General features: G+C 38.3%; 1 protein-coding gene across 4 annotated transcripts in view; it reads left to right on the top strand.

The window, feature by feature from the left end:
* STRBP (spermatid perinuclear RNA binding protein) overlaps nt 1-12,282 on the top strand; it is a 144,505-nt gene that overhangs the window by 96,481 nt on the left and 35,742 nt on the right. For all 4 annotated transcript variants that reach the window (XM_060200124.1, XM_060200125.1, XM_060200122.1 and 1 more), the window contains one exon: nt 11,263-11,355. In XM_060200124.1, coding sequence (XP_060056107.1) covers nt 11,263-11,355 — 93 coding nt within the window. The remainder of the gene's footprint in view (nt 1-11,262; nt 11,356-12,282) is intronic.

The raw sequence follows: 12,282 nt of genomic DNA, 5'->3' as shown, positions 1-12,282 counted from the left end.
ATGCTTCCAGTTTTTTACCATTGAGTATGATGTTGGCTCTAGGTTTGTTACAAATAGACTCCACTTTCTTGAGGAATTTTTCATCTATTATCATTTTTGGTAGCGTTTTGATCATAAAGAGTTGTTGGATTTTGTCAAAGACTTTCTTTGTATCTATTGATAGGACCATGTGATTTTTGGTCTTGCTTTTATTGATGTGATGGATCACGTTGATTGATTTACGTATATTAAATCAGCCTTGCATCCCTGCAATAAACCCCACTTAGTCATGATGAGCAGTTTTTTTTAATATACTGCTGTATCCGGTTGGTTAGAATTTTGTTCAGTATTTTAGCATCTATGTTCATCAGAGATACCAGTTTGTAGTTTTCTTTTTTGGTTGTGTCCCTGTTTGCTTTTGGTATCAGAGTGATACTGGCTTCACAGAAGCTGGAAGGGAGTATTCCTGTGTCTTCAATATATTTTAAAAGTAGAAGTATTAACTCTTCTTGAAGGTTTTGTAGAATTCATTTGTAAAACCATCTGGTCTAGGACTTTTATTTTAGGGAAGGTCTTTGATAACTTTTAATTTCGTTGGCTGTGATTGGCCTGTTCACATTTTCTAGTTCCTCTTTATTTAATTTTGGAAGTTTGTAGATATCTAGGAACTCGTCCATTTCTTCCAGGTTCTCTAGCTTGGTGACATGTAGTTCATAGAAACCTCGCATGATACATTGAGTTTCTGTGGTGTCTGTTGTTGTGATAGCTCCTCTTTTATTAACAATCTGATTTATGTGGTTCTTCTCCTTTTTTTGTGTGTGAGTCTGGCTAAAGGTTTATCAGTTTTGTTTGCTCTTTCGAAGAACCAACATTTAGCTTCGTTGATCTTTTGTATGGTTTTCTTATTTTTAATGTTATTTACTTCTGCCCTAACTTTAGTTATCTCAGTCCTTCTGCTTGCTTTGTTCTTATTCTTCTAGGTCTTTAAGGTGTGCAATCAGATTGTTGATTTGAGTTTTTTTTGTTTCCAAATGTGTGCTTGTATGGCTATGAATTTCCCTCTCAGTAGTGCCTTACTTGTGTCCCAAATATTTTGGTAGCTCGTGTCTTCATTTTCACTGAACTCTCCAAACATTTTGATTTCTTCCTTAATTTCTTCTTTGGCCCAGCAGTTGTTAAGTAGTGTACTGTTGAGTTTTCATATTTTGGGACTTTTACCAATTTTTTTGTTTATTGTTAAAAGTGTTAATTTAATTCCACTGTCATCTAAGAAGATGCTTGGGATGATTTCAGTATTCTTGAATTTGCTGATGCTGTCTTTGTGGACTAACATATGGTCTATCCTTGAGAATGACCCATGTGGACTTGAATAGGCCAGTAGTTCTACTTTATCTATTTCTTCATTTAGCTTCCTCATTTTTTAATATATTTTCTGCCAGGATGATCTGTCAAGTTAAGACAGTTGGGTGTTGAAGACCCCTACTATTACTGTGTTGTTAATATTTTGCTGTAGCTGTTTCAGTAGACGTTTGATGTATTTAGATGTGGTCTCATTGGGTGCATAGATGTTAATAATCTTTTAGTCCTCTTGATTGACTAATCCTCTAAGCATTAAGTAATGTCTATCCCTATCTTTTAAAATTTTACTTATTTTAAGGTCTAGCGTGTCAGATACGAGAATAGCTATTCAGATACGATATTAGCTGTTCCTGCCCTTTTTTATGGGCCATTGGCTTGTATGATAGTTTTCCATCCTTTCACTTTGAGTCTGAGTTTGTCTTGTTGAGTTAGGTGGGTTTCCTGTAGATAGCATATTGTTTGGTTGTGTTTTCTGATCCATCTTCCTACTCTGTGCCTTTTAATAGATGAATTCAGGCCATTGACATTTATTGATATCAAGGACTTAAGATATTTGAACACTATTCTTGTAGATTTTTAGAGTGTTCTGATATATGGCATATTTATGGTGGTCTGACTGTTTATAGGAGACCTTTCAGAACTTCTTTCAGGGTAGGCTTGGTGATGGTTGATTCCTCCAACTGTTGCTTGTCTGAGAAGGTTTTTATGGCTCCATCTAATTTGGATGATGGTCTAGCAGGCTACAGTAGTCCTGATTGAAAGCCTTGACAGAAATCTGCTACAAACCTTAAGGGTTTTCCTCTGTAGGTGACTCTTTGTTTTTGCCTTCAGAATCCTTTATCTTTATTCCTTTTCATTCTAAGTATGACATGTCTTGATGTCTTTACATCTGGGTTATTTGTTTGGGACCCTCTGGGTTTCTTGAACCTTTATGTCTTTTATGTTGTCTAGTCTAGGGAAGTTCTATCATGTCCTGTAGAATGCTTTCTTCCCCTTCCTCTCTTTCTTCCTCTGGTAGGCCTATAATGTGTATATTATTTCTTTTGAAGTCATCCCACATGTCTGCTGTTGTTTTCAGTATCTCTAATCTCTTTTTGAGATTTCTTTCTTAGTTTTCTCTAATTTGTCCTCAGTCTTGCTAATTCTGTTTTCTGCCCCTCCCCCCTTCTGTTATTTTCTGTAGCTCAGCTATTTTGTTACCTTCTTCTGATACTGTATTAGCTTGTTCAGCTAGTTGTGCTCTTAGCTATTTCAACTTTCAGCTCTCTCTAATTATCTGGAGGTAGGTAGTGTTTTTTTTGTTTGTTTGTTTTGTTTTCAGAATCTCATTTGCTGTTTCCCTATTTCTGATGACTTTTCTTTCAGTCTTTTTCCTCATTCCTGTGCCTAATGCCTCAATTAGTGTTTGGATGTTGTCCTCATTCTTATGTGCTTCTACTCCTGGGGAGTTGGTTTTGCTGGGCTTTTGCCCTGTTTCATTTCTCCAATGTTTCTTCTTGGTTTAACCATTGTGTATAGTTTGTTATGAGGTCCCTCTCTGTACTTTTCAATCCACTGATCACTCTTGCCAGGATTGACTTGTGTCTAAGTAAGGAATTTATAGAGTTCACAGTTGTGGAAATTAACAGTTGTTTCAATGTTGTCTCAGTCCCTCAGTTGAAGCACTGGGGCTGTTAAAACCTCTTTTGTTCTTTTTCTTCCCTGTAGGTTATGGTAGCCTGAAGGCTTTTTACCTATAGGTAGGTTTTTTTAGCTTAATCACTCACTCCTGACCAAGAGGTATAAGCTGGGTGGGGGAGAGATTGTACAGTGGTTATTCAAAGAGACTCCACATCCCAAGGATCTAAAGCCCAAGGCTCTAAAGCCCAAGGCTCAATTCAACGTCTCTGCTGCCAGTGAGAGCCAAGTTGGGCAGCACTGCTTGGTCCAGTGAGTTTCTAAACAAGTCCTGTTTATTGTCTGTGGGTTCTGAGGCTATTAGTCACCATGTTCTCATCAGTGGAACAATGGGCTCCCACTATACACACCCCACTCCACCCCAGTCACCGAGTATATCTTCTCCTGAGTTTCCTGGTCAGTTGTCTGGCCCAGATGTCAGCACAGGGCCTCCCCACTGCTGACCCAACCTCCAAAGGGCACTAGGAATGGAGACTCACAGTTGCATTTGGTGAGTATTAGGGAAGTCCTCTCCTCCCTTCAGCAGTTTTTCTGTTGGTATAACAGACTGGAGGTGACTCCTCAACTGGCAAACTGCTGGACTGTTAGCAGCCACTCGGGAGTAGATAATGGGCTTTAGCCCTAGGAATCTCCCCTTAAACCCCTCTCAGTCCACGAGCCACAGGTGTTTTCACTCACCGGTGACTAAAGCAGTCCTAGTCTTGTCTTGTTGAGGTCTCAGGTGATCTTCTTTGATATTCCTAGTTGACCAGGGAGAGGAAAGGAGAGCAAAGCAGCTGCTACTATTCTGTAGCCCTGCCTCTGGAAGTCTCACTTCTTCATAATCTTCTAAAGCCAATTTTCTTTTTGTCCACTACACTGTAACCTTTTTTGCCTACAAATGGAATTCTTCCAGCAGTTCTCTCTTTTGGATTTAAATTACTAGTCTTTTCACTTTTTAAGTAACTTTTGAATTGGTTTATATCCTTCTATGTATATTTACTACTGAGACTGAATTTTTCTTTAAGTATTGATTTATGTGCATTATGCTATTCGACATTGCCATTTTCATCATTGTTTAGTTAAACTTTTAAAAATTCCCTCATGGGAGTGGGTGGTAGCACAGAGGGTTAAGTGCAAGTGGTGCAAAGCACAAGGACCAACATAAGGATCCCGGTTTGAGCCCCTGGCTCTCCACCTACAGTGGAGTTGCTTCACAAGCAGTGAAGCAGGTCTGCAGGTGTCTTATCTTTCTCTCTCCTCTCTGTCTTCCTCTCCTCTCTTCGTTTCTTTCTGTCCTATCCAACAATGATGACATCAATAACAACAGCAATAATAACTACAACAATAAAACAAGGGCAACAAAAGAGAATAAATAAATATATAAAAACTGTAAATAAAAAATTCCATTTTATTAATTCCCTTGTTATTGTTATTAAAAATTCCCTTGTTATTAATTGTTACTAGTATGAGCTATTTAAATGCCATTCCTTACTTTCCAGACTAATGAAGTTGTTCTGTTTATCTCTTTATTATTTGATTTCTTATTCTAGTATACTCTTTAAGAACATGCTTTTTATGTATTGTCTTTTGATATTTGCTAAGACATATTTTTTGGCACAGTATATAATCAGTTTTTGAGAATGATAAGTTCTCTGAAAGTCTGCTGACTCTGATTCCTATGTTCTTTTTCTGCAGTTGGTAGCCAGAATTTTCTTTACTTGTCACTTCATGATTATTCATTGTGTTAATGTGTTAATGATAATTCATTGTGAATTATCTATTTTCTCTTGCATATCTGACAATTTTAAATGTTTGGGGTCTTTTGTGAGAATTTATTTTAAATTTAAAAAAATAAACTTTTGTTAGTTACTTTTTTTTTTCTTTTTTTACTTGAGCACTACTCAGCTCTGGCTTATGGAGTTGCTGGGGATTGGGCCCTGAAACTTTTGATGACTCAGGCATGAATGTCTTTCTGCTGTCTTCCTGGCTCTTTAATTTTTGCATTTTGATTTTTTTTTTTTTTTAAACTAGAGCATTGCTCAGCCCTGGCTTATGGTGGTGCAGGGGGATAGAACCTGGGACTTTGGAGCCTCATACACCATACTTTCTTTGCATAACCATTATCCTATCTACCCCAACTCATCATTCTTTTAAATAAAGTTTGTTCTTGAAAACGCTATCATCTCGGTCCATGTTGTAGCTTTCTGTTTTTCTGTTCCTTCTCTTATCTTTTTATTGTAGTTTATTTTATTTTATTTTATTTATTCCCTTTTGTTGCCCTTGTTGTTTTATTGTTGTAGTTATTATTGTTGTTGTCATTGTTGGATAGGACAGAGAGAAATGGAGAGAGGAGGGGAAGACAGAGAGGAGGAGAGAAAGACACCTGCAGATCTGCTTCACCGCCTGTGAAGCGACTCCCCTGCAAGTGGGGAGCCAGGGTTTGAACCGGGATCCTTATGCCAGTCCTTGTGCTTTGCGCCACCTGGGCTTAACCCGCTGCGCTACAGCCCGACTCCCTATTGTACTTTTTTCTTATGTATTTGGCTATTATAAATGCTAGAGATTTAAAATGAAAAATTACAGAGAGCATAAAGTCTAAAGTAATATCTTACTCTAACGAAGATTTGAATTTGTTTCTAGGAGATGGCTAGTAGAACTGGCAGTCTTGCATCTGTTAATGAAAATAATTTGAAACTGGTTTTCTATCCTATCCACTTGATAGACTTAACCTCCAAGTGCACTGCTTTGACCCTATTCCAAGCATGAGGAACTTAATAGGCTTTCCTTTCTTGATAGACTTTGAACTTCAGATTTTTATCTCTGAGAATGGGGTGCCTTTTAAGGTACTCTGTTTTGTTCTTGGTGAGTTATTTTGGATTTAGAAGATGCCTCTAGCTGAAATGTGATTTTTTTTTTTTTTTAAAAAAGATCTTATTTATTTGTTAATGAGAAAAATAGGAGGAGAGAAAGAACCGGACATCACTCTGGCACATGTGCAGCTGGGAATTGAACTCAGAATCTCATGCTTGGCGTCTAATGTTTTATCCACTGTGCCACCTCCCAGACCATTGAAATAGGATTTCCTATTTCCTACAGTGTTTTCTTTCCCCTTCCTAGATCTTGGCTCTGTATTTCCTTACTTTCCAGAAATAAGTATTATTTTTATCTTGTCAAGGTTTAATAATTCTTCTTATCAGGAGAGGATTATTTGTTTTTCTTTCCCCTGTAATTTACTTACTTTTTCATGACATAGTAGAACATCCATATTTTGTAAAAGTTCTTCTGGTGAGTTAGTGGCAGCTAGTATTGAGTAGGATTAAGAACTGTTGCTTCATAGATTTAACTTTCTGCCTTATTTACTACCACACCCTTCTTCATGCCAAGTTAGTTCCTATCTCCAGGGGGAAAGTTTCATGAGTGGTGAAGCAGGCCTGCAGGTATCCCTCTCCCCCCATGTCTCCCCACTCCCTTTGTCATCTATCTGATAAATAATAAATATATACATAACCTTATCAGTAATACCTTTCTTACTTGGACTCTTCATGCTGGCATGGAGCCACATCAATAACCCTAGTGACAGTTTAAAAAAAGAAAAAGGAAAAGAAAAAAAAAAACTAGGAATAAAAATTGCTACCAGAAGTAGTGGACTTTTATAAGCACTGAACCCTAGTGATAATCCTGGTGGCAAAATAAAGACAGGGAAATTGCCCATATTAAAAAAAAAATTCAGTTACTATTCATTGTTGGATGAATACTAAGCTCATAAAATAACTTTATTTTATTTTTTATTGCCAGGGTTATTGATGTGGTTCAGTGCCTACATGACAAATCCAGTGCTCACAATGGCCATATTTCCCTTTATCATTTTCTCTTTCCTTTCCCCTTTCCCACTTCCCTTTCCTTTTACATTTTTTTCTTATCCCCCCCCCCTTTTTTAAAGTTGTTAGTACAGAGCAAATTGAGAGGGGAGGAGGAAATAAAGAGACACCTGCAGCACTATTTTGCCACTATGAAGCTTCTCCCCTGCAGGAGGGGACTGAGGGTTTAAACCTCCAGTTTGGCAACGTGTGCATTCAAATAGGTATGCCACCTCCTGGCCCCTATATTGAGAATCTTAAAAGTATAGGTTTAACAGGATGCTGTAAGGATTAAATATATTAATGCATGTAAAGTATTAGTATATGGAGACTGGTTGAGTACACATAATATAATATATATGTGCAAGAACCCAGGTTCAAGCCCCTGAACCCCACCTGCAGGGGGAAACCTTTGTGAGTGGTGAAGCAGTATTGCGGGTGTCTCTGTCTCGTTCCCTCTCTATCACTCCCTTCCTCTTGATTTCTGGCTGTCTCAATCCAACAAATAAATAAAGGCAATAAAAATATTTAGACAAAAAAGGAACAATGTCTGGCATATTTTAATGACTTGCATGCTATTCTGAAAAAATATTGTCTCTCAAATCATCACTTTTCATTTTTAGATATTCCTTTTTGAAGTTGGAAACTATTTGCATTTTATAAAACAACCCTATTTATTCTTCAGATTTCTACTGTGATTAATTTCAGGTTTTTTAATAACTGGGATGGAAGAATGAAGCTTAGTCCATAGAGGTCTATTTGTGTAGCTGAAGGATCTAGAAAATAGATCTGTTCATGCAACCCAGCTTGTGATTTCCAGGCAATCAGAGTGATTTTTAATTTGGAAACTGACTGAATAGATGCCATTCCTTTTCAACTTTTGTCTTTTAAAAGACAGTGTTCTGGGAGCTTGGCACACTCATAGATTTATATATTACAAATAAAACACAGCAGTTAGCAGATACAAATATATAGTACCTTTTGTTGAAGAGAGCATCAGAATTGATTGACCTGAATGGGAAAGACTAAAACAAATGTCAAAGTCAACATTTACCTCAAGGGACAATAAATCTTTTTTTTTTTAATATTTATTTTTATTTATTTATTCCCTTTTGTTGCCCTTGTTGTTTTATTGTTGTAGTTATTATTGTTGTTGTCATTGTTGGATAGGACAGAGAGAAATGGAGAGAGGAGGGGAAGACAGAGAGGAGGAGAGAAAGACACCTGCAGACCTGCTTCACCGCCTGTGAAGCGACTCCCCTGCAGGTGGGGAGCCGGGGTTCGAACCGGGATCCTTATGCCGGTCCTCGTGCTTTGCGCCACCTGCGCTTAACCCGCTGCGCTACAGCCCGACTCCCGGGACAATAAATCTTAACAGAGAATGTGTAGGTAATCCCTGTAGCATTTTAAGGTTTCACTAGATATAGTCTAATGACATGAATCTTGGTTGGGCATAACTTTAAATAATAATAATATTTGTTTATTTTCTGATTAACATGAGAGAGACAGCCTGAGGATTCTTCTGGTATGTGAAGTATAGGGATCATTCTCAGGACCTCATGCTTTTTCAGTCCAACATTAGGTATAACTTTTTTTCAGGTAAACCCAACAGCCAACTTTTGAGTTAAAGACAGGGAAGTACTTAATGTTAGGGCAGGTTGATAAATTTTTACACTGCTTTTTAATTTGGACAGCCAGAGCTCTTGCCTTATACCTAACTAACTGCTTTATCCAAGAAATTGATTAATACCGGTTTAGTTAGTTTTTTACTCATATCCATAAGAGGCATTTCTAAGTGGTATTTTAGTTCATAATATACAAGACAAATAGAAACATACCTTTGACCATCATAGACCACTAAGAAACATAAGATATATATATATATATATATGGTAGTGAATGACACATGAGCACATTTGGTAACTTTTTAAAAAAATTTCTAGTATGAATAGAAACACTTAGAAAGTTGATGTGGGAGAAAAGCTCAAGAAACCTTATGTTGAAGGTGAACTGCAAATAAGTTTTTGAATAAAATTTGAATAGCTAGAATATTTTGTAGTATGAAACAGATTTCCAAAAGCGTAAGATTAGATTTGAATTTTATATGGTATTGGGGATAAGACTGAAAGCTTCAATATTCAAGGTGAACATATGTATAGTCTACTACTGAACCATCTCCTGACCCTAACGTGAATTAAAAAAATAATACATGAAATTTTAAGTTACTTAATACTTGAAAGTACATTAGTGGAAATGAACCTTAAGCCCAGATTCATTCCCGGACAGTACCATAAACCAGTGCTGATGAGTGCTCTGTCATCTCTGTCTTTCTGTCTACATATTTATCTCATAAAAGTAAATATATATATATATATATATGTTTTTAGTGAATCTTATAACTGGACAATTGCCTTAAACATTTTGATATAGGGAGTTGGGCAGTAGTGCACCGGGTTAAGCGCACGTGGTGCAAAGCGCAAGGACAGGCAAAAGGATCCCGGTTTGAGCCCCCGGCTCCCCACCTGTAGGGGAGTTGCTTCACAGGCGGTGAAGCAGGTCTGCAGGTGTCTTATCTTTCTCTCCCCCTCTCTGTCTTCCCCTCCTCTCTCCATTTCTCTCTGTCCTATACAACAATGACAACATCAATAACAACAGTTTCTTCTTCTAGCGTTTGCCCTTCTTCCATAGCCAGTCAACAGCGTCAGGTTGAGCCTGATGTAAAGTTTCGAGACCTCCTTTGAATCTGGAGAGGTGGCAGTCGTTGACTATGTGGGTCATAGTCTGTCTGGAGCCGCAGGGGCAGTTCAGGTCGTCTCTGGCTCCCCTCTGGCTCCCCAGCGATGGAACATAGTGGCGCACCGGCCATGGCCTGTTCGATAGCGATTGAGGAGAGCCCAATCATAACGTGCTAGGTCAAAGCCGGGTTGACGCTTGCAGGGGTCTGTGATGAGGTGTTTGTTCTTTACCTCAGCTGACTGCCAACTCTGTTTCCAAGAGACTGGAACAGAGAAGTTCAGTGTAGGCGTAGGGGACCAGATTGGGTGACGAGACGTCAAGCATTGAACAGGGTGGGTGAAGATATCCGCGTATATTGGCAGGTCCGGTCGAGCATAGACGTGGGAAATGAACTTAGATGATGCTGCATCCCGATGAATATCTGGCGGGGCGATGTTGCTAAGAACTGGCAGCCATGGAACCGGGGTGGAACGGATGGTTCCAGAAATTATCCTCATGGAGGAATATAATTTGGAATCGACCAAGTGAACATGGGGGCTACGGAACCATACTGGGGCACAGTATTCTGCAGTGGAATAGCATAATGCCAAAGATGATGATCGTAGTGTGGAAGCGCTCGCGCCCCATGAGGAGCTGGCCAGTCTTGCAATGATGTGATTCCTCGCGCCCACCTTTGCTGCAGTTTTTATGAGATGTTTGTGAAATGACAGAGTGTGATCGAGAGTAATGCCAAGATAGACTGGCTGGGCTTCATGCCGGATTCTCGTATCGCCAAGCTGCACATTAAGCTCACGTGAGGCCAAGGCATGGTGTAGATGGAAAACAGATGATACCGTTTTTGCAGTGCTAGGGATTAGTCGCCATTTTTTACAGTAATCAGATATCAGAGACATGTCTTTCGTGAGTGTTTCCTCGAGGATGTCGAACTTGGATGCCTGAGTTGCACAGCAGATGTCATCGGCGTAGATGAACTTCCTTGAAGAAGTTTCTGGGAGGTCATTGATGTAAATATTAAATAGTGTAGGAGCCAGAACAGAGCCCTGGGGGAGGCCACTTGAGACAAGTCTCCATCTGCTAGACTTGTCACCCAGATGCACCCGGAATCTTAAGTTTTGGAGAAGAAACGATATAGTGTTGGCCACCCATGGAGGCAGGCATCTTGAGATCTTGACTAGGAGACCACGGTGCCAGACCGTGTCATAGGCTGCTGTGAGATCAACAAAGACAGCACCCGTCTTTAAATTCTTCAACAGTAATAATACAACAATGAAAACAGTAATAATACAACAATGAAACACAATGAAAACAGTAATAATACAACAATGAAAAACAACAAGGACAACAAAAGGGAAAATAAATACATTTAAAAAAATTTAAAAAACCATTTTGATATATACCTTTTCTAGACTTTTTGTTTATTCATATGTGAATGTATGCATAGATACATGTATACATAAGCATAAGTAGGAATATGTTAAAAGGGGTGTTATTAAAAACTTACCATTTTCTGCTTTCACATGGCTCTTAATTTGCTAATTTAATTTATGAAAGCTGGGTATGGTCATGGTGATTCCTAAATTTGCTGTTCTGAACATTTTAGATATATTTGATAAGAGTAAGTGGACTCACTGTTTTGGCTGATAATGAATCTTTAGTATTTTATCTTATTTAGGTGCTGGGTCCTCGGCTCTGAAAAGGCCATTTGAAGATGGATTAGGGGATGATAAAGATCCTAATAAGAAGATGAAACGAAACTTAAGGAAAAGTGTGTAAAACTTTTCTTCTAAATGTGAACTAGATAGAATTTGTAGTCTTTGAAATTTGTAGTGGCTGGGGAGACAGCATAATGGTTATGCAAAAGACTTTTTATGCCTGAAGCTCTTAGGTCCCAAGTTCAGTCTCCAGCCCTGCCATAAAACCAGAGCTGAGCAGTACTGTGGTCATTCTCTCTGTTTTTCTCTCTCTCTTAAAAAAAAAAAAGCTATGTATAAAAATGAAAATTACAAACTGATTTGAATTAGAATTTTAAGAATTGGTATAAACTAGGAGTTGGACAGTAGCACAGTGCACATGGCGCCAAGCGCAAGGATCAGCGTAAGGATCCCGGTTCAAGCCCCCAGCTCCCCACCTGCAGGGGAGTTGCTTCACAAGCACTGAAGCAGGTCTGCAGGTGTCTTTCTCTTCCCTCTTTTCCCCTCCTCTCTCCATTTCTCTCTGTCCTATCCAACAACGACGATATCAAGAGCAACAATAATAACTATAACAGTCATAACAAGGGAATAAATATTTTTTAAAAAAAGAATTGATATAAACTGAGGAGTTGAAGATAAAATATGGTCTGTTTTTGACGCTTCATAGTCTTAAGATATATTAATATTAACAGGCTGAAATTACTATGTAGATATAGTAATGCATATTCTTATACTGATGGTAGCATATAATTTTAGAAATTTATAATTATGAAGTTAAATTGTATATATGTTTTGAAATTCTTATAAATATTTGATAAGTTTTTTAAAATTTCTTTATTGGGGAATTAATGTTTACGTTCAACAGTAAGTACAATAGTTTACCAGTTTTCCACATAACAGTACAACCCCCACTAGGTCCTCTGTCATCCTTTTTGGACCTGTATTCTCCCCCCACCCACCCCAGAGTCTTTTACTTTGGTGCAATACGCCAATTTCAGTTC

This window comes from Erinaceus europaeus, chromosome 10 (assembly GCF_950295315.1).
Source record: "Erinaceus europaeus chromosome 10, mEriEur2.1, whole genome shotgun sequence".
NCBI classification, from domain to species: Eukaryota; Metazoa; Chordata; class Mammalia; order Eulipotyphla; family Erinaceidae; genus Erinaceus; species Erinaceus europaeus.
This window is presented reverse-complemented; position numbering and strand designations above follow the sequence as displayed.